General features: G+C 42.1%; 1 protein-coding gene across 1 annotated transcript in view; it reads right to left on the minus strand.

Moving 5' to 3' along the window:
• Positions 1-296: 296 nt before the first annotated feature.
• The window catches only part of GLG1 (golgi glycoprotein 1), a 100,380-nt gene continuing 77,521 nt past the window's right edge, over positions 297-23,155 (minus strand). Inside the window, exons 17-26 of the mRNA XM_019535610.1 lie at positions 22,447-22,564; positions 21,095-21,187; positions 20,452-20,589; positions 17,196-17,319; positions 16,457-16,599; positions 15,959-16,060; positions 11,381-11,488; positions 10,326-10,446; positions 8,703-8,809; positions 297-6,871 (exon numbers count right to left, since the gene is read on the minus strand). Of these exons, the coding sequence (XP_019391155.1) occupies positions 6,704-6,871; positions 8,703-8,809; positions 10,326-10,446; positions 11,381-11,488; positions 15,959-16,060; positions 16,457-16,599; positions 17,196-17,319; positions 20,452-20,589; positions 21,095-21,187; positions 22,447-22,564 (1,222 nt within the window). The 3' untranslated portion in view covers positions 297-6,703. The remainder of the gene's footprint in view (positions 6,872-8,702; positions 8,810-10,325; positions 10,447-11,380; positions 11,489-15,958; positions 16,061-16,456; positions 16,600-17,195; positions 17,320-20,451; positions 20,590-21,094; positions 21,188-22,446; positions 22,565-23,155) is intronic.

Below are 23,155 nucleotides of genomic sequence, written 5' to 3' on the forward strand. Positions count from 1 at the left end.
CGGCTGAAATAAATTTCCCAGCCCTGCTCTAATATAATGAGAAAGCAACTAACTGCTGCAAGGATTTAGATGAGGATATTGCTGTACTACTGCTTTTGGGCATGAAAAATTGTAGATTATTATAATGTTTATGGTGGGGGATGCATTTCTAAAAGGCTTTTCAGTTTGGTTTACCTTGATAGTTATTTGATACTCAACATAACTGTATGGTTGATGCTTGGCTTCAGAAAGTTTCACTTATGGAAAATGGACAGTGATTTCCTTTTAGCTCAACTAAAAAGATAAAAACAACAAGTAAAAAAACCTGCAGACTTTTTTTTTTTATTAAATTCTCCCATTTCATCTGTACAGAAAAAATGCACATTATGTTCAGAATCTCAGTAACATCTCAAAATTACACAGCATGAACATGTAAAAACAAGAAACGGCCAGGATTTTATACACATAAAGGAAAAAACAAACAATTTGCAAAAAAGAATTGTTAATGTTATGTTTAAAAAATGAAGTTCAAACAGATTCTGCTGTACAGTATGATTTCCTGCTTGGGTCTGTTTTGTGCATTGTAGCTAGGGAGGCTTGTAACATTACTACTGAAAGTTATTCAGATCCTTCCCTGTGCGAACACATGCTTCATACAAACAAACCTCTCCGCCTCGTCAGTGTTCTTTTAGTCTGACATGCAGAACATTAGTCAAATGATTCCTGATTGCACCTATTAAGTACAAGTTTTAAAGAATAACCTTATGGGAAAAAATTATACCTCTGTATTCTCCATCCTAATAACTTTCCCAACTAACAGCTGTCTAAGCACTTTTGTTCTCTGAATGTAGCAGGTATGTATAACTAGGATCACTTAAACTGAAGAGTCCCATCTGAGAACACAGATCTTTTGCTTTCAAACAACAGAACAAAAATCAAACTAGGAGGAGGTTTGTTTTGGAAAGAGGTAGTAGTACAGGCTGCTTTTATCCAGAACAGGCAACAAGACACTGCTCCCCAGTCTTGCAGATAGATTCTCTAAGTAACATACATCATCACATCCAGTAGGCAGAACTCTGAAGCCTAACAGTATAGGACAAAAGCAACTATACTAGTTTTAGACCTTGGCTGCACCAAGTAATGCTGGTCTTCCCTCACTCAAATGAGCCTCGACTGAATTGGGTCCCCGTTTAGTTGGTTGTAGTTGCAGTGGCCCATCATTGGGGTAAAGAACTGAACTCTTTTCCAGCCTCAGAAGATGGAAGCACCAGTACAAAAACGTGTTTGGGAGCTGCTCTTCAAGACGACAAAGGCCAAATTGTAAAAATCCATTGAGGTTTAATCCAATCCCTGAAATAGCTTACACAAGCATAAAAATACTTAATAGCGGAAATACCTACTCAACTGAAAATTAACTTAAACTGGAGAGCCAGCACTACAATCTACTTTTGGAACTGAAGCAGTGGTGTCAAGCAGATGATCCAGCTGCAGAGCCACTGTACCAGCCCACCAATTGGCCACCAGAAGTTGGAGGGCATGACTGGGGTGAGGGGCTTGACACAACTTGGGGCCCTTGGGCCACAATGGACATGGCACTTACTGGCAGGAGGATAAAAAACAGTGGCTGACAGCCCTGATTACTCTCTAGCCACTTTGCCCATGGCCACTGTTGTAGCCTCAGTTTCTCAGCCACTGGCTCCTTTGCAGTCTCTACCCCATGCCAGACTCAAAGCTGTTGCTGCCATGTTCTCCCTTTTGGAGCAGGAGCTGCCACCCTGGCATGAAATGCATGGTGGCAGCAGCAGTTTCAGTTCTAGCATAGGGCACATGGCATGCACTGTCACCACTACCACTGCTGCATGCACTGGGCAGGAGCTGCAGCTGCTACCTCCAAAGCCCTCTGTGCCCCAAGCTGGATCCAGCCCAGGACTGGAGGCATGTTTGAAACCCCTAAACCACAGTACCAAGTTTGGAGTTAACAGAGATATCACCATCTAACTGAAGCAAGTTCACCTGAATGTGATAACACTACAGCAGGAATTAGTTCTCTGCCTTTGAATATCACACTTTATTCTCCACTGCTTCCACCTCAAAGGAAAACATCTATACTAATAACTATCCTTTGAAGGCTGCTGCCTATTCAGTTCTCCCCAATATACAGCATTTTCATATGGCAAACTCACAACGGCTTTTGTCTGGGTCAAGATGGTTCCATCTCTACAGACTACAAGTGTCATTCTGGAGAGAATCCCTGTATGTATCACTTGCTGGAGAACTACTTGGACTGCAATAGTTTTTGAGCTATTTTGCAGTGGCAGAGGGACACTAGCACTTGTTTCCCAAGAGACTGACTGAGTTACATGCAAGAAAGGAGAAATAATGTTATTCCCATCCACATCTGTTACTGCAGCAATTTTGCATACAAATAGTGAGATGGGAGGGCAAGTAGACAGGCAAGAGAACTCGCAGACAACTAACCAGAAAGAAGCAAACATGAAAAAGAAAAATCAAGCATCAAAATGTAACCCATTAAGTAACAATAAATAAGGCTATTTTCATAAAAAAAAGATGCAAGCAAATGCCACCCCAAAAAACCAGAGTGAAGTACTGGGACACAAATCCTTCCCATCTTATCTAAACACGTGCCATGGGCAGTATGGTAAAAATAAGGTACCCCATTAGACATCTCAGCAGAAAGGGAAGGCAGCATGTTGGAGAATGACACCCTTTACTATCACTTCTTTGATTATAGTGATGCCACCAGTCATCCCCAGAAGCCTCAGCTCTACAACGCCAAGGTCACACTTCAGAGAAGGAATTCTCATCTATGAGAAAGACTCATAGAATGAAAAGCAACTGCCTCTCTCTCAAAGACTGTAAAGCCAAATCAATAGTGAGAATAGGGGTGATGAATATTAGAGCTAATCTGCAGAAACAGCAAAGAAGCCCTCTCCAATCTAGGAGCTGTTCTCTTCCAAGTCCTCTCTGAAATGGTTAGTTTCCAAAGAGTTGATTCCTTAATACCTTAATCCTAAATAATAAGTTAAAAAAAAAACAAACCCAACCTTCCCAAAATTCAGGATGACAGGATTGCATTTCTTACAATCATTATTTTCCATCCTTGCAGTAGGAAATGATACTCCTCTATGGACCTAGGCATTGGACTGACAGCAGAGATTGAGGGTCAGCCCTCAGGATAATCCTCGTTCAAATAGGATCGATTATTTCCTTGTTTTTCCAACAGGTCTTCTGTAGTTATATAGGCTCTGACAGCAAAAAACTAAGGCGGCACATCTAGATACTCTGCACTGGGAGAGTTCTAATATCCTTACAAGGGAGCATGCAACTCTTGTCCAGCATGCAACTATGTCAGGGTCCTATTACTAACAAGGTAAGCAGAAGGTAAACCTTAATCACTATGCAATGTTTGTCTTCTGGCAGCCAATTACAAGAGCTCTCCATCCAGAGTCATAAGCTGCAAGTTCCCTGCAAGATATGAGAATTTCTTTTGTTTTGAATTTATACATTTTTTCTGTCACAGAAGGCAGACACCTAGAAATATACTGCATGTCATACTTTCTGACTTGATTAAAACCTTCATCTGCCTCTTCTCCCACTAACACTGAAACCAAGTCTCTGGGTAACCTCTGGAATGCAAACATACTAGTTAGACTGCACATGTTTAAATGCCATTCACAAAAAGTGGTGCTCCTACCTGATATTTGCTCAGTAAAGACTTCATGCCAGTGGAACAATCTAGTTGGTAGTACCCAGAAGGGAGAGCTCAACACTACATTATGAAAGGGATGATGACCACAGGTGATTTATAAGTAAGTAATGAAGCAGAAAATACCACATTCAAAAAACATACATATGCACACACATACTGAACAAAAGTGACCCTACAAAGTGAACAGAACAAAACTGACCCCAGAAAATGGATGTTCACTCTTCAATTCTGGACTCTATTCTTCATTATAACATCAAAGAGATGACCGGTCCATTTTCATCACTCCAGCATGCTCTCTGTTGGACTCTGTTTCCAAACCAGCATAAGACAAGAGCAATCAATAGTTTTCCATCTACTCAAATAAGAACTTAAAGTAAAGAAAGCAACTCTCTTCCTCCCTAAACAACTTCAATCTACAAGATTCACAGCCAAAACCATGGTTGACAAACCTATGGTATTTCACTACAATTTCATTTGGGATTTATTGGAAAATGCTATATGTAATGGTGCAGAACAGTCTCATCTGGGCTGTTCAAAATGATCAGGATACAAATGCTTCCTCAAAAAAACACAGTCACAACAGTTAAAGTCTCTGGACAGCAATTTAATTCTGTCCAAGGAAAATACAAGCAACAGTGCTAGTTACCCAATAAGCAATACTGTGTATGTGGGAGAATATGTAATCTTGTTTGTTTTCTCCTCCCACTCTCCAGCACTATGAATCTTCCTCTGCTCTGGTAATCTTGACAGTCACCAAGCACTGAAACAACTTGTCTGGAGTGTCAGTTTAAACTATATGCTATTGCAGCTGCCAAACTAATTCTAGTGGGTGTCATACACCTTTTCAAGCTTCCAGTTTTACAAGAGTAATGTGACCAGCCATCCCCCTTTCTACTCCATCTTCACGGATTCTGCATAAGTCTCATCTGAAGCTACATATTTGGCAATAACAAAGTAGAAGGGAATTCATGCTCTATTTCTCTTCTCAAGATGATTTAACAAGCAACCCATCTGGAAGTCTATAACATATCAAACAAGATGCCAGGTTTCTTCTGTGGACTTTTCTTTGCTATTAAGGTTTTGTCCATCACCTGCCCAGCTGTAATAATCCTTTGCCCTCTTGTGGGCCAAGACTCCAGACACCAACAAGTCTTACTAGATGAGCTTTTTTAAAATCAGTCAACAGCACACAACTAAGACTGTATCTCAAATAATTTACTTTCTGCACCTCTAAGTGGGAAGGTAAATACAGCCATTTACATACAACCTAAATTTGTACACCTCTCCAGCATTTTTGAAGGGAAGCAAAAAGCAGTCACAGTATTTTATATATCAGTCTGTACACATAGTATAATTAGAGTCAGCTGGTCCACATTTAGAAAAGCTTCCATCTTGTACTGGGCCAATGCAAAACATTGGTAATTTCAGACTTTACCTAGCAGTGCAACAATAAGAGGAAAAAATGTTATGGTCATTCATGATCAACTGTTAGCCTAGTTGGATAGTTTAGGCACATATTTTTACTCCAGCACATACACATCTAACAGGTTATTAAAATTATATCTCCTACTGTACATGCTGCCTCTTGTGCAATCATTTTCACTCAGCCTAATGTATCCTAGATCCCAACCGTTATGGGTCCTAAAAGCTCCACTCTTACATGTCCTTGAGGAACAAAGGCGGCAAGTTACTGCCGCCAAAGGAACTGCTTCTGCAAAACACCTTGCTAGAGGTGGGAAGTCAGCCTGGGGATCAAGTTCTGGAAACGCAATAATAACCTAACTGTACACATCAATGGGCAACCACAAAGACCTATTCCCATTAATGTTGTGTACATTTCTACCCTTCACACATTATATTCCCCAGATCTCTGCTGCTTGATATTTAGGGCCAGCTCCTCTGTCCTACATCCATAGATGCCAGATTCTGTACCTATCAACCAAAAATTTAGTTGTTTTTTTTAATGCTTTAACTCAAGACAATGAATCAACGAACTAATCTTTAAATGATCCTTTTACCAAAAAAACTGGAACCCTTAATCCCATAAAGCATCACTGGGCAAACTAGTCACCAATATCCATCATCTTTGACTGACTTGCTCTAAATGGTCTTCTTGGCTACAGAAGTGTAATAAAGGAACTTTAATTTCTACCAAATTGCCAGTGATAAATAGAGTTTAACAGGCTAGGTAGCTGGGATGTTTACTGCATTGCATGCTGCTGACTGGCTCTTTTGTACCTGGTCTTGATACCATCTTCCAAGCCTAATGAAGTAAAAGCTGTCCTGCTCATATGAAGATAAGATCACTGGAGTTTCTAACCCTGGCCATTTTATACTATCCTGTGAGTGACAAAGGAAGAAATGGAGTTGGAGGGCATCTTTTTTTCAGCAACCACAGTAACACAAGCAGGACATTCAATAGAGGGTGACATCATTGCCTACTGTCCATAAGCTGTCCGTGACTCTACTCTGAAGATGCTTGGTAAAGGATGAGTAAGATGTCCAAAACAAGGCCAACTCTGGTGAGATGCAATTTACCCTCTATTTCCTGACTCAAGTTTACCCCAGTCACAGAACATGAATGTATGCCAGTATGAATCATTGCCTAAATCATGGTTGGTATGCAGATGTATTTTTTCTTCCTTTAAAAATGTACTTAAAAACTGCTTGAGCTGCAGGTCATGTCAGTCTGATTTAGAGTGAAGGCAGTTCCAACAGTACAATAAAGAGACTCGTCTACAGGCAGGTTAAACGAGAGTCCGCTAACAAAGGGGAACAAAAGCTGCTGGCTGGGCTGCCAATGCTGCACACAAACTGTCATAGGATGATGAAGGTGCCATGGATGAAATCCAAGATGGGAAAACGGAGCCGACACCTGCTGCTGTTCTAATTTTTTTTATTCTCCTCTCACAAGAAGGGATGGGTAGGCTATACAGAAGAGAACTGTACAAACTGGGCACTAGGCAGGCATTTCTTCAGCAGGCAGTCCAGGCTCTACCTGTCCTTGAGTTCTCGTGTCACCCGCTTGGTGATGCGTCCACACATCAGGCCAATCAGGAAGAGTACACAGATGCCAACTGTGATCACAGACAGAATGTAATTCTTGGACGGAGAAGTCATAACTTGCATGGCAAGATCAGAAAAACCTTCTGCTGGGGCAACCTAGGAGTGAGGAAAGAGTAATTAAACTTAGGTACAGATGCAGGGGGCCTTTTTTTGGACCTGGAACTTCAGTTTCCACTTTGATCTTAGCCAAGCCAATCATGAGCAGTTCAGAACTCTGCTCTTCTAAGCTGGGAAGAGAGTCTCCGCTCATCTCCTCTAAACATCCAGCACGCTCTTTTCTTGCAGCTGAACTTCCCATGAACCACAATGACATAATACAAGCAGTAGGATATCCAAATAAGCTTGCAAGAATGAGTGCTCAAAAGATAGGATCAGCTGGGCAGAATGCTATTAAGCTATTAGCTACCTGAAAGTCTCTCGGGTGTGGCAATTTCTCTGGAGATGTCCTAGTGCCTTCCTGTGGCTGTTTCCCCGTGTTCAGCCTTTTCTATGCAGATCAGTCAACTGTGACCAATGCGTCTTATCCTCCTATCCACAGAGCTTTTTTGTTGGTAGTCTGCTTTTTTATAAATTAGCCCCTATAAACACCGAGGGCAGTTTGATTTTGGTGTTGCTAGGAAGGCAATGCAGATGTTCAAAAAATGACTTCAGAATACAATGTGTTCCCTTTCTATTTTAATGGAGTAAGCTAAGAATGCTTCTCTTTATTCACCTTGCTGTGCACAGTATTATGAACACATCCTGATTCTAAACATACAATGTGCTGCAATACCTACACACAGCAAGATCAGAAGAGACAGAAGCAGCATGCTGAATCCTACATTACCATCTCACTTATTTAACCTGTTTTGCATTGATTGAACTAACTGAACTGCTTGATTTGAAAGCAGAAAAAAAAGTCATTTCCCAAAGACTGTCCTGACACTCATTTGTATTTGTCATTTCAACAGTCAAAAGCACACAAGTTCTTTAGCCCCCTCACAACCAAAGAGCATTATTTCAGGAGCATATTGGATCTATGCTATTAATGAAAATTCCAGATTGTAGTTTGAAGGTTCATCTCCTTGTCAACTTCTCCCAAGAGACTCAAAGACTGATAATCTTAAGAACTACATACTCTGTGCAAAGCAGAAAGTTTTCGCTTCAGATTCAGGGGGATGGCAATTCAATTCGGTGACTGGAATCATTGTCCCGATTCGATTCATCCAAATCTGTAGACACTCGGCCACAGACTACACAGGCAGGCAGTGTTGACAGAAGACAAGCTCTGGCTTGAGCTGGCAGCCCCAGGAGCCAGGGGAATGATCAGGGGCTTCTCCCTAGCTCCCAGTTTGATCCCCCAGCTCCCCAGGGTTGCCAGCACTGCCTACCTCTCCCTCGCAGGGGGGCAGCCAAGGGAGCAGCTGGACAAGCCACATGGGCTGGGGGGAATGATCAGGGAGCTGGAAGAATGATTGGGGGTTGGGGGAAATGAACAGGGGCTTTCCCCCAGCTCCCAGCTTGATCTCCCAGCTCCCTGATCATTCACCCACAGCTTCTCCCGGGACTGCCAGCACCGTCTGCCTTCCCCTGCCAGGGGGCAGCTGGGGGAGCAGCCAGACAAGCCACAGCTTCTCCCGAGGCTGCCAGCTCAAGACTGGGCTTGCCTGGCCACTCCCCCAGCTGCTCCTGCCTAGTGCCTGCCTGTACAGTCTATGGCCGAATGTCTGAATCTCTCCAAATCTCTCTGAATAGATTCAGAGGTTTTCAATTGAATTTGGAGATTTGGCCACCAAATTCGGGCTGAATCTCCTCCAAAATTGAACCTGCTAATGAAGCTTTGCATAGCCCTACTACATATCACTAACTAAATCCACTACTGCTCAGAATAATGAAGTAACCAATGCCAAAAACAAGGCAGATTTTTAAAATTTGGCTTCATTCTCACCTTTGCTGCATAACTCCACATTTCAATCCGATCATTAAGGCGTTTCTTACATTCGGGCTGCAGTCTCACACGCTTATCTTCCAAAGCTTCCATAAGGCAAGACATTTCTGCAAAGTGGAAAGAAATTGTACTAAAATAGGAATTTACTACATGTGAGGGTGTTTTGGAGGAAGACTCCCTTGGGCACTGGTGGTTTGTATGCTTACCAAGTAATATAGCCAAACCACTTACAAAATACTTACAGGCCCTTACTTAAAACTGGTGCCCAAAGAGATCTGTTTAACCCCTGCAGCTGGCACTTAATATAAGGTCTCACTTAAAAAATTATGTATTAAGACATATTTTAAGGTAGGGGTTGGCAACACATGGGCCTACAGGCTAGATCTAGCCCATGGAGCCAGAAGGTTTTGCCTATGCCTGTATCCACATCAGGGTGCAGCAGCATAGACTTGTGCCAGGGCCAGGATATTTCCTATTGTTCCCATGCCACCGCCGTTCTCCCAAGCCACCCAACTCTCCCCAAGGATGTGGCACGGGTGCAGCCTCCAGCCAGTAGGGAGCTGCACAGGAGCCAGGCAGTTTCCAGCTGCACCTGTGCCACATCTGGGAGGTGACAGGGGGAGGAGGGTGGGCTGGGGAGGTGCAGCGTCAGTATGGATGCAGTTTCTAGCTGCCTAGCCCCAGTATAGCATGAACACAGCTGCTAGTGGCCTGGCCCTGGTACAGCTCCATGCTCACAACAGCTGGGGAGCAGGGAAGGAGGGTTTGGGAGCAGCAGTGGTGGTATAGGCATAGCTCCCAGCTGCCTGACCCTGGAGTAGCACAAGGAAAGTTCCCTGCTGCTCATGCACCAAAGCTACTTAGCCCACGCTGGACCAGAGCCAGGCTGTTCTGGCCCATGGCCTGTAAGGTTGCTGGCCACTGTTTTAAGGGGCAATAAATTTTGACTATTGTAGGGGAATTAAAGAGTTGGTATTACATATCCAAAGTATAGCACACTACAGCTTACTGCATATTTTATTTAAGAAAACAGGTGACTTGTTTTAACTCCTATGTTCTTAACTCTTGCTAAAAAGTCAGGTTCAGCTCAAGACATTACAGAAAGAAAGATCAGCTTGGGTCCATGCAGCCTGTCAGAAGTCTCACTTGAATTAGATGGGCTGATTTATTTGGAAAGGTTGTCCATGTAAAGGCACTATCAGATGAATCCTTTGCAATATTTTGTGTTCCATGGATGTTGCGTGTCCATCCAGAGCCAGATTAAAAGGGTCATCAACTTGGTCAACGAGCATAGTCTTGCATTACATGGGACAGAAACATAACTCTTTCTGTAACTAGTGTGAATTAACCCCGGTCCAAGAGGAGTATGTTAACAAAAAGCTGAATGCACAAGATCTAAACCAGCTTACCATCATTTACCAGAACTTTAAAGCAAGACATCCAAACTCAGACAGCAAAGACCCCTTGCTGCCATAAAGGTAGCTGTGCACTTCTTTCAAGCAGCCACAAAAAACTGACAGTAGTACCTGTTATTTAAAAGAACCTCAGACACTTTCAAGTTGGATCCAAATTTTAGGTTGTCATTGAGCAGGGAGATCATATAAATGAAGCACCAACACTTACGGCGTCCTCTCCCTGGTGGGATAGCAGCACAGTGGTGTTTGATGTCTAGGGCACAGGCTGTGTGCAGCACTGGGTCAACAAATATGTCTGCTTTGCTCTCCTTTAACATGTTGAGCACCTCCTGTGGAATATCAGATGCACATTAAAAGGATGGAGAACAAAGCCAGTGCTGCTTCATGATTGAGAATTACAGTCTTAAATAGGGAACACAGAGAACAATCCTTTTGTAGGCTGGATTAAAGATCCTGGTGTAAGATTAGCATGGTTCAATTCACCACATACATGTTGTAATCTACAAGTCAAAGCCATGACTTGACAGGACTCATTAGGCAGTTGGGGGCAGTCTGCACAGCTTTTTGCTAGTGTCAATCTGTGCCCCAGGCACTGGGGACTGAAAACGTCAGTAGGCTGTCTGGGTCATTAACTGAAACAATGGCAGTAATGAGTGTGAGGATGCAAGACAACAGATAATAGTGGAACACACTATATATTAGCCTTGAAGCCTACTAACACATCTGTGGCAAAGCCTAGTACCAAAAAGTAAAGGATGCTGCCAAATTAAGAAAGAGGTGAACTGGAATTCTGCACAGTTGTGGCTTCACACTACACCAAACCCTTGTGTGTCACAAAATGAAATCATTTCCATAAGTGTTTACCTCTGTCAGGAGCATAGCCACTTCGGGTCTTGTTCAGTTTAAGGGATACTGAGCTTACAAGCATCAGGGGCTAGGCAAACAAATGTTCACCAAAGCACCCCAGGGGAAAACCAGGAACAATGGTCATAACTACCTAGAAGGTTTCAGACTGGATACAAGGAAAAACTTCTTCATGGTTTGTGAGACCAGACGCTGGAATAGACTCCCAGTGGCAGTGGTGTAGGCAACCTATCCTGGAGATCTTTAAAAGGAGACTGGATGCACACCTTGCTGGGGTTATTCGTCTCTAGCAGTCTTTCCTGCCCAGTGCAGGGAGGGTGGAAGGGGGAGGAGTTGGACCCAGTGATTTCATGAAGTCCCTTCCAGCTCTAAACTTCTGTGAAATGTTATTTTCCTTACCTTTTTACACATTTCAGCTTTAATTTTGAGCAGATTAACTTTCAGACATTCTTCCACCTGTCCAGTTTGTTCCTGAGCTGCTGCTTCCTCTGCACACAGATTGGTTATCTTTTTAGAGAAAAAAGAATTACAATTTCAGTATGAAGAAAGTTTTGCAATGCAGGCTTTCCACTTCTGGGGGCACTTTTATGCTGCCATGAGAATCTATTATTCTCTAGCCACATCCTGTAACACAGTATGAGATATGCACAGTGTGAGATTTGCATCCTAGATTTTGTGAGTTTGTACATGAATTAATACAGCAGCACTTATGGGTAATGCCCTGCTAGACCTGCCTGACATCCTGGAGAAGGTGCAGAGGAAAACCAATATTTTACATGAGTCTTAAACATAATGGCTGATAAAGATATTCTTGGTTAAAGGAACCGAAAAAGTGCTAGAATTGCTTTCCAAAAACATTCCTTCTAGTCTGCAATCCTACAACAATAGACATTTGGGGGAGGGGGGGGCGGGAAATATACTGAGAAGTGAGTGCTGCTGTCTGAACATATTACAAGTAGATGACTTCACAACAACAAAAAATGTTAAAAAGCTATTTTCAAAACAAGAGACTACAGATAAAGACTGATCGCTAATCTGAATATCCCTGCAGAACTTTTCATGCAAGACTTATTTAAATTAAGGAGACACTGGGCTCATCTACATGTATGCTTTAATGCGCAGTAGAATGTTTTACTGCACATTAGAACATCAAATAAAAAATGACATTATGCTAATGCACAGTAAAACAGTTTACTGCACATTAAGCGTCACTAAAGAGGTATGCAAATGCTCTACTGCATATAAAAGCAGCTTAATGCATGTTAAACTTAGTACTTCACTGGAGGTACCAAGTTTAATGCACAATGGAAAAAGGCACATGAAAGTATGTGTAGATGCACCCACTGAGCCTTCTAAAAAGTCTATTTAGCAATAATACCCATGACAATCACAGACTGCCTACAGAGGAAATACCCACAAAACAATTATTTCTCAGAAATAGCCTGGATCTTCAAGTGATCACTTTTACCTTGCTAAAATGATGCAAGATACTGCTATAGGTTGAACTGCTTTAATGTGTGTATCTATCTATCTATATCTATATATCTCCTATACAAAGGTATGTCAATCAATGTGTTGAGAAAGAACCCTAGATGCTTGGTTACTGAAGGACTGACAGATACAAACTACTGATTAAATACTTCAACTGCCACCTAAATCAGGATTGTCCAAGTCAGGAGGTGCCTCTGGGCCACCTGTATTATCTAAGCATTTATGCTGTGGCCCCTGGAATCAGAAGCTCCTCCCCATGCCACTCTCCTGTTGCTGCTGCAGGAGCCTTCAGCCCCCTCTACCTCATCCAGCTTCTGTTGCCTCCCCTCAACATTGGGGCTGGGGCAGTGGGGCATTGATACCATTGCCAGAAGGCTCATGGTGACCTGGAGCATCAGCAAGATGCAGTGAGGTGGGTATGGGAAGATGGGAGAAGAGATACCAGAGGTGTGGCATAGCCCACAAGGCATTAGCTTAGTGATAGGGGCTGTGCCATGCAGTTTGTGGCCTGTGCAACATGCAGTCCTTGGGGGGAGGAGGGGGAAGGGTGGGGACGATTGTTTTGGCTGCTTAGATTTGATACTTTGAGAAGCCACTAGTGAATGAAGATCTACTGTTCAAGAAAAGGCCAAAGATTTATTCAAAATTATTGATGATGTCATGCAGCAGGTTGGTCTGAAATGGCAGGACTGTATTGGACTATGCACAAATGGGGCAAAGAGCTGTGGCTGGCAGACGAGAAACCATTTAGGCTTTGATAAGCTCCAGGTGCTATTTGGACTCGCTGTATGATCCACAGAGAGGCCCTAGCTTCAAGGGATGAGTCCAGAGCCACATTTTGTGCTATCAACTGTCACTAATGTTGTGAACTACATAAAAATCTAAAAGCCAGATTATTTTACTGCTGTGGGTGATTTCAGATTATGAAGTGCTGCTGAATCCAGAGAGCCATCTTGGGTCAAAATTCTGACAAGTGTGCTTGAACTCAGAGAAAAAAGAAGCATCTTTAAAAAAAATCATAAAGAACACAGAAAAAATTATAATGAAAAGACTTTGTTTTGAAACTGGCTTATTTTAGTGGTATCTTTGAAAAACTAGTATTTTAAAATGCTCAGCTACAAAGAACTCACTCCCGCATTCTTCAGCTTAAGGATACGGTGAAGAACTCATTCAACAGGAAACTGGAAAAGTGAAACAACAGGCTAGCAAAGGCTAAAAGGCATACAGGCAGCCCTCGACTTACAACGTTTTGAGTTACGTTTTACACTTATAACGTTTATAAACTGACACCCTGTTTCAACTTTACAATGCCAGTTTCAACTTACAACGCTTGATCCGATTCAATGCCATGCCAGTGAACAAGTTGGCTGCGTCGCTCATCTCCCTGGAGAACATCTGTCCAAACTTCCTTGGACACTTTAAGAAAGCAGACAAGACTCCAGAAAAACCTGCAGCCAAAACTCCTGAGACGACTCCAGCCAAGAGCCCTTCAAAAAGTCCAGCAAAGTCACCTCAAAGAAGTCCTTCCAAATCAATATGGTTGCTATTTACAATATAAATATATTATGTAGCTATGTTACTCGTCTATAATTGATCGAGTACAAAATTCTGGGGTATTTTTGGTGAAAATAGGGTATCAGGCCTTAGGGTATCAGGCCTTGGTTCAGGAACCAATCCCCGATTTATAACATTGTTTCTTTTGAGAAAGTTGGTTCCGCATTACAACATTTCGACTTAAGATGTGCTTTTCAGGAACCAATTGTGTCGTAAGTCCAAGGACTGCCTGTATTACAAACTCTTAAAGCATTTATTGAAAATAATGAGCTGCAGAATGCTGAGGAGACATGAAAAGTATATAAAAAAGTTAATTACTGAAAGTTCTGTTTTAAAAATAGTTCCTTAATACAGAATTAGAACTTGAAAAACACGCTCGAGTTACAAACACTTTCAGCACAAGGACTCCTAGAGAAAACTGATGCTACCAAAGAAGATCAGTTTATTGACAAAGCTTTGGATATTAGTCTAAACACTATGTTTTAATGAAGAAAATGCATGTTTTTTTTTGTTTTTTTTTTTTTAGCAGAAATATAGGAATCAAGTATTCGGTTTTAAGCAAAAAGGCCAAGTGGATAATTATTCCTTTTGTTATGTTTTTGGGTGGAATTGGGGGTTCTGCACTAAACCAAAATATAGATCACAACTGAACACAGAGTGAAAACTGAGTCACTGCATCAGTCTACAGCCTCGTATAAACTCTGCAGACAGAAGCAGGTTCCAAGTCACTAAAAAACCCCAACATATGCAAACATATTAATTTAAATCATTTGTACTTAATATCTTGATTCTAGCAATAAAAAAAAAAAAAGATGTTGACATTTCCGAATTTTTTTGGCATGGCCTGATAATACTTTGCCTTTAGTTGCAACCCACCTAGAAACCTTTCATACTCCACAATGTGGGAAACACCATCTTAAGGCATCTTATTTAACAAACTGGAACATAAGCTAACTCTGATCTGTTCACTCTTTCCCTACTACAGTGCTAGCCAACCACCTCAGACCTTTTCAAGTGAGATATTTACCATCTCCAAAAACATGGAGAGACTTCTCTTCCTAACAAGATCCTTGCGTACTCTTCTGCCAGCCACTGTGTTCAGCATGGATTTTGCATCAGCAAGCCTCTGTTGATATAAAGTGAGGCATCTGATTTCTGCACCAGAACAGAGACATGGGGGTGCTGAAATGGCTAACAGGGATTGGCTCTGTGCAGCATGGAGCAGGGGTCAATCCATTTCCCAGTGTCACTCACCCCTTTCACTGCAGCTCCACAGCTAGACATTTAACTCTTTACCTACTGCCAAATTGAAGGAGTCAAACAATTTGGCAGCAGCTGTAAGGGAATTAAACCTCTAGCTGTGGAGCTTCAGTGAAAGCAGGAGTGACACTGGAACATACTTAATGCAGCCAATATTCAGCCATAGTGAGCTCAGGCTGTGGCAGGTCAGATTCTGGAAAAAAAATCTTTTTTACCTCATTTTGACCTCCCAAAACAAGGGACATGCCTTATTTGGGGATGTGCAGGAAATGAGTAAATATGACGCTATTATAAAGAAGGACTTTTATGACTATTTCACTCACAACAGATGTGAAACTCAACACTACAATAACTTTTATCTGCTTTTCATAAATACTGAAGACAATTTTCTCTGCTACAGCAAATCAGTGGGAATGAGAAATCAAGAGGCAAAGCTTGACATTGTAATGGTGTATGAGCAAAAGACTAATTCTTGGTTGTTGAGCACAAGCCAGAAGCCTGTTTCATAAGTTCCAGATGGAGCGTCTTGAACTATGAACAGTTAAATTGCTTTATCAAGAGAGTTTCTTTATAAAGAGAGACATGTAGCTCATTTCACAAAGACTTGTGAAGTTAGATCTGCTGAGGAGAACTTTTTTCTAAACTAGGAAGTTTAGGTATCATGCCTCCTACCTCTTCAGAACAGTGCATCTGAAGCTGGGGATCTAGCCGGTAATCAAGAGCTGATTCCTGGATTATCACTCGGATCTGATCCTCGCAGTCTGAAGACAGACGCTATTGAACGAAGGAAAACAGCCATCAAACCACTAAATAAAATCATATATTTTAAAAAGTAAACTGTTTTGGTAATTTAAGAGCATAGTTAAATGTCTTTAATCTGCTGGTTCTGCAGTAAAGGTTTTAAGCAATGGTGCTCAACATTCTGGTTCCGCAGGGAGATGAGTAATGCAACATCAGCCTGAGAGGCAGATCCCACTGCACACCATCCTGATGTCACACACCTGGTCTAAGAGGTAGTTAAGCTTAAATGGGGAGACTGCAAGAGCCCCTCTGTATACAGCATAAAAGTTTACAAGCATTCAAACTTGGGAGTCAAAGTCTAAGATACCAGGGTATCAGTCAGTGCTGCTAGGCACATATTTGTGCAGCTCATGTTTACATAGAACTTACCTGGTCTGCATATTTCAACTTCAGGCATGAGATAACTTGCCCCTCCAATTCTGTATCATCTTTTGCCTTACTTAGGATATTTTGGCAAAATTTGGGAATGTCTGCTTTACAAGCCTTCCTGAGCACTGGATTTAAGCGGTAATCTGTGAAAGGACACATTAGAATTCATAAACAGACGCCATCACAAAGATATTAACAAACAGAAAACTGGATTTGTAGTACGTTCTGAATGATGATCCTATAAGATTTTCATCAGAAAGGATTAAGTCAGGGCTCCACAACCCAAAACCTTTTGAAGACCCACCTACAAAATATATATATTTTTTTAATGGACGGCTACCATGAGTAGTATTTGTTCTGACCAGATGCAAGCCCTTGGGATGTTCACAAGCAGAGAACTGGACTGCCCACACAGATGGATGCAATGATTAAGGAAGGATGCAGGTTTTCCAGTTTTTCTGAGTCTATTCTTTTAATGACATGGTTTAATAAAGATTTATGACATGCTGTACACCACAGAGCTAAGGTTTTCCCGCTTTCCAGTGAAAACACTGACCACACCATAAAAATCTCAGGAGTAAATGGACCCAATAATTATGCAACATCCAACTACTCCTTTACGTGGAGCAAAGCACCATTAAATGAAGGAAATGAATTTGCAGTTGGATTCTGGTGCTCACTTTTCAGCCAAAACACATAATTAGATGCTTTCAAAGTAAAAAGTAAAAAAGTACAGTACCTGTATTCTGTGTAATCTGCCGCTTGGTAATCATTTGTTTGCATTTAGGGTCCATCACCTCGCTGTTCTTATTCTGTTTCAAACACTGAAGCATGTTCTTTGAATCTGCCTCTGGGCAGAACCTCTGCAAAAGAACAACTCAATTTTTATCACTAATTACCCCTCACAATTCCAAACATTCATACAGAAACTAAATCTCCAACCCAACCTAAAGGAACCATGCTTGATTCTTCCACTCCTCCAGTAACAACCATTTTCTTATATTCTCTCTAAATTAGCAGAGGAGAAGGGAAGTAAATATCTAGTTTTGGAAAGCATGAGCTGGGCAGCTGCTACTAACTGTAGTTGTGGGTTGCAAGCTCTGTGTTAACAAGACGTCTGGCTATCCAGGGTATCTTTATTTTCCATTCACTACAGCTATTGCACATTATGATGCAAAACTCCTATTATTTCTATTTGGGTCTCATCTCCATCTCCTGCTTCTGTCCCCACTGAGTCCAAATACAGGAACAAACAGATGCTGGTGACTGTACAAGCAAACCACTGTCCTGCATAACGGCTGCTTGGTAGAGGAAAGCTAAGAGACTTCTAATGAAGTGCTCAGTACACAATAAGGCTATGGCTATGGAGAGACATTCAGTTCTAGCACTAAGAATTACTGGCAAATTCTCAGCGCTGGGAAAACGGATCTGGGTTAAGGCCATACAGGCGCTCCAGATCCCTGGCTGGAGAGCTTCATGGACACCCTGAAGGCAAGCTCTCCTGCAAGGGAATACACTAAGGGGATAGTCCTTGGGTCTCTCTGAAAGCAAACCCTCATGAGCGGGTCCCTGACAAAGGTAAAAAAGGGAGGCTGAGGGTAGGCATAGGCCAGGGGCAGGCAATTACTTTGGGCAGAGGGCCACTTACTGAGTTTTGGCAAGCCATCAAGGGCCGCGTGACAGGCAGCCAGGGGCAGATTAATATTAATTTTCTGAATTTTTTAGGGGCCCCATGGGCCAGAAGGAAGTGTTCTGGCAGGCCGTATCCAGCCCACAGACTGCATTTTGCCCACCCCGGCATAGGCAGTGAGTGGAACCAAATCGAATATCCTTTGCTACAACTTTCATAAGTTCCCCTGTTTAGAAGCAACTACAATACACAATGTAGCAGGATGCTTCTAAAAAAAGTCTGTTTCTGAGGAGCTGCCCAGTTTTAAGTGCAGGTTGCACTGGTGGAACAGAGGTGGGTAGTGGGGTGTGTCAACTTCATTGCTCTGTAGGGATGGTATTTAAACGTGTGTTTGTACAAGGGGGAAAGTACCCCTAAGGATCAGGGAACAGCCTTTTAATCTTGTGGTGTATGCAGGATCTTACAATTCTGGAGCTAAAGGGCTCGGTGCCCTTTGTGGGAAGCCACTTAAGCTTCACTCCCCCTGGGAAAGTCTGATTCATGTGGCAAGGATGGTAAAGGCATGACTACAACTGATACCAGAGGCCTGGCAGCAGTGTTAACTTCATTGAAAGCAGCCTGTAGAGTTGTCTCAGCTATGAGTTACCCTCCTAAGACTAAGGAAATCAATCTTCCCTTCTGTCCTGGGTAACAGAGTCCAAGAGGTCCAACAGATTTTTAGAAACCTGAAAATTGTAGTAGGCCAAATAGGCATGGCAACTAGCTATTCAAAACTCCAGACTAGCTGCTGAGTATTAGGGCTGTTCAAAGCTTCAGTAGCCAATTTGATTCAGAGGAGATTTGGCAGCCAATATTCAAAAATCAAGAAGAAAAAAAATCGGGAGGCCCATTGATCTCTTCAAACAGAATCAGAAGCCTCTAAATCAATCCACACAGATTCAGAAGTTTGGTTGTAGACTGTACAAGCAGGCACTAGGCAGTGCTGGTGAGAGCAGCTGGGGGAGCAGCCGGGCGAGCCCGGGCTTGAGCCGGCAGCCCCAGAAGAAGCTGCAGCTCATCTAGCTGCTCCCTTGGCTGCCCCCCACTGGGGCGAGGCAGGAAGTGCTGGTAGCCTCAGGAGAAGCTGTGAGGCTGAAGGAGTGAACCAGGAGCTGGGGGAAGCTCCTGTTCATTCCCCAGCTCCTCAATCTACCCACGCAGCCCCTGCGGCTTCTCCTGGGGCTGCCAGCATTGCCTGCCTCACCCTGGCAGAGGGGTAGCCAGATGATCCACAGCTTCTCCCAGGGCTGCCAGTTGAAGCCGGGGCTCATTTGGCTGCTCCCCCAGCTGCACCCGTCAGCACTCCCTGTATAGTTTATGGCTGAATAAGATTCGTTGCCAAATCGAAAATCGGGACGGTGATTCAAATCACTGAATCGAATCACTATCCTTTTGAATCGCTGAATCCAAAGCAAGTACTTTCTACTTCACACAGGCCTACTGACTATGCAATCTTGCCAAACTGTTCCACACACCGTCTTCCTATAACCCAAATTTCTTATTCATAGCTATGATGACCTGGGAGAATAGGTTAGTTAGGACTAAAAATAGTTGATACTCCTAGATAGCACACTCTTTTCTGTCCATTTAGCAATGGGGTTAGTCAAAAATGCTTACGCTAAGTCCATTATGGCCTTGTTGACTGGCAAAAATAGCCTCATCAGGCTCACTTGGTACAATATTACAGGGAGTACGATAGTCAGACACTGTCTGGGAAATCTTTAAGATGCTTCCCCCTCTTTTTAATGAGTTCATGCAAACACCATGCATCCTCTGAGGATTGGGACACTGGTTGCACTGACACTGCATCAGAAAAGGGAGGGTCTATAGACTCTTTCATCTTCGCTACTATTAAAAACTACTCATGATGATCTGGGGGAAGTGTTCCCAACTACAGACCTTTGATGTCAATGAGCCTTCTGACCATGGGTGGAGTTGCTGAAAACCACACAGCCAGATTGTTCTTTTTTACACAGATCCTGGGCTGCCATTAGCCATTACACAGATTTGTGGCATCAATGAATTTGTACCAGGGATCCAGGTTCCAGCTAGTGTCAAGCTAAAATCAAATGGCTAAACTAAAATGTGGGAGGGACCACAAACTCTTATGATTCTACCCAATTCAGTGAAGCTTCCCCCCCCACCCCTGAGAGAAAGCTGTTCTGAAAAAGCACAAGAGCTTTAGGTCACTCGAGCAGAGAATGACTGACTTTTTAAATCTGAGTCCACTTCCTTCATGTGTCCAGAATAGATATCCTGAGTTCTAGAAAAGTTAACTTTCCCTGTGAACTTGATTCCATCCCAACAGTCAATATGGCAACATTACCTTGATCATCTGTTTGCAGACCCTCATAAGCGTATAGTCCAACTCAGGATCCATCATTTCTGTCTCCTGCAGTTTAAACACTTTTTGGTGACATCGGGTGCTCAGCTGCTTCTTAATTTCTTTCAAACATTCGATAATCTGCAACAAGAGCATTACGGCAACTGAAACAAACACAATGATCATCCTCCCACATATTTTTGGAAGGAAACATGTTTCTGGTGTTCCCCTGCTGGCTCGTTTTCAAGTATCTGTGCACTTCACAAGTTCTAGGCAGAGTCTGGAATTTATCTAAAAAGTCAAACATAAAATAAGTTGCTGGTAATCAGCATTAAAGCTTACTAAAATGTTCCTGTTAGTTTAAGCTAAATGAAGATGGCAACAACTTTATCCTACTTATTTTTGACTTACGCAGTCATTATAACTTTGCAATGGTATAGGGAGATAAAACAGACAAACTGAACCCTGACCTTATCTGGAAAGAACTGACTAATGAAATGCTCCAAAATGATAAAAATGGAATTGGAAGATACCCTAAAATACAAGTCTAATGCCATACTTGATTGAGATACAAAGTCTTAAAAAAAAAAAAAAAAAAAAAGGTTTGGAATGAAAAGTGGAAACAAATAATTAAGAGACCCATTACCTGAGCATTGCCATAAGGCACGTTCTGGCAGTAGTTCTTGATGTCATTCTTACAAGCCTCATACAACTCTGGTTCAAGCCTGATATCCTCACTCTGCAAGATAAGATGATGCAGTGAAAACACAAGCTATTAGCTCAGACAAACAGATTCCGTATTTTAACCAACAAGAGTTTTTATTCACAAAACAGACAAAGGAGACATTTGGGATAACAAGGACAAGTATTCAGTTCTTCAAACCAAAGGGTATAGTAGGTAAAAATGGTCAGAGTTTGGTGGTGGAAGCAGGTCACCACGTTGCTGTGTGATTAAGTACCACTTCCAAGGCAAATTCAACTCTCCATATACTTCTTGTTGGCTAGCTAACCTTAAGTAGAGCTGGGTAAATATTTGGCTCAACTATGCCAGCCAGACGTACCTCATCTATTTCAATTGTCTAAAGACAATTCTTATATGAGGTGTATTAACACTTACCTGAATTACCCTGGTCAGGACACAAAGTGAATGCCAGCAAAAAAAACACCATGTTTATTTTCACAAATCAGCTGGCAATAGGTTTTTAGAATTTCATTTTTATTCCACACTGAATAAAAGGTTTTGCATCCACTTTAGTAGGGACACTAAACATAATTCCCCTTCGCTCTCTACAAATGTAGGGAGCCCCTTGTATCCCTGAAAATTTCCTCCCCCACCTTTTTACATTAGGGTCAAAGATAGGCCTCAGACAGAAAGGTTTTGGCTAAAGAGAAGACCATCAACAGGACTCTCTTCCACAGAACTGCTCTTCAGTGATGCATACCAACCAACTGCCTCCACTGAAGGGTTGTATACGCTGCCTCTGAAGTGGCTGAGGACTTAGTCAAAGTTTTACTGATTAAACAATGTCACAGGAAATTTTGTGCTTTTAGTACTGTAAACACTAATGCAGAAAGCTAGGAGGCTGTTTAATTTCAAGGAAAAAAACCAGGAATATCCTGTTTTTTATCCTGCCTCAGTAACTAACCCATTGTGTAGTACTGGACATGTCATTTCACCTGTAAAATGTGGCTAATACTTGCCTCCTGAGGGACTAGGAGAAACTGGCATATATGTACTGCTCTCTAAATGTAATCAAATTCAGGCAGCTGGCATCAGAACATGAGAAAAGTCATTACTTCAGCCTGAAGGGCAACTGACTTCGATTGCTGTGCAATCAAAAGTTGTTTCCTTCAACTCTGCCACAGCTGAAGGAAATGCATCTCATGTAAGGATGATAATTCTTTTCTTAAGGCGTGTAGAAAAATAACAGAAGACATGACAGGAAGAGCAAGTAAAACTGATTCAGCAATCTGTCCAAGAGCTCTGTGCACACTTACCATCTCTAGCTCCTCAACACGCAACTGTTTGCGGCATTTCAGAGACACCCTGTGCTCCTTGGCATCCTGCAGCGTGTCGTTACGCACAGTAGTGCTCAAGCAGATCACCACATCTACCCTGCAGAGAAAGAAAACAGACTCTTATTTATAGATATGGCAATTTATTTCTGGGACTTTCATGCCAGATGACAGGACTAGGACTGACACAATACACTACTCAAAACACTGTTACTCAGAAGTTAAATAGCATCCCTTTGTGTTCCAGGGAGTTAAGTCAGCACAAAGTCTTCTGCACATTTGGTCAGAAGATACAAAGAGCACAGATTCAATCAGATAAAGGAAAAACTGAAACAGAAATTATAAAGACAGTTTACAGATTTTTTTTTGTTTCCAAAACCAGGACCACCTGTTTAGTTCAGTGTAGGACATCATAAATACAAGAGAATGAGATTTGAACTAGAGGTTGGACCAGATGACCCTTGAAGTTCCACACAACCTTCTCATTCTAAAACTGATAGTAAGTGGGATTTGGACTCTTAAATCATGTACACACTCCCAAAAATTGCCACTTGTTATTTCATGGATATGCTATATAAATGTGTATATTGCATTACAAACAGTACATGTGAACTAATGGAGCAGCTACACCATATTTTGTGAAAGGCATATTACTCTTGATGAGGAAGTCACCCTGATCCTGTGTTCCGAT

The sequence above is a fragment of the Crocodylus porosus genome, unplaced genomic scaffold (genome assembly GCF_001723895.1).
Source record: "Crocodylus porosus isolate Cpor-Errol unplaced genomic scaffold, CroPor_comp1, whole genome shotgun sequence".
NCBI lineage: Eukaryota > Metazoa > Chordata > Crocodylia > Crocodylidae > Crocodylus > Crocodylus porosus.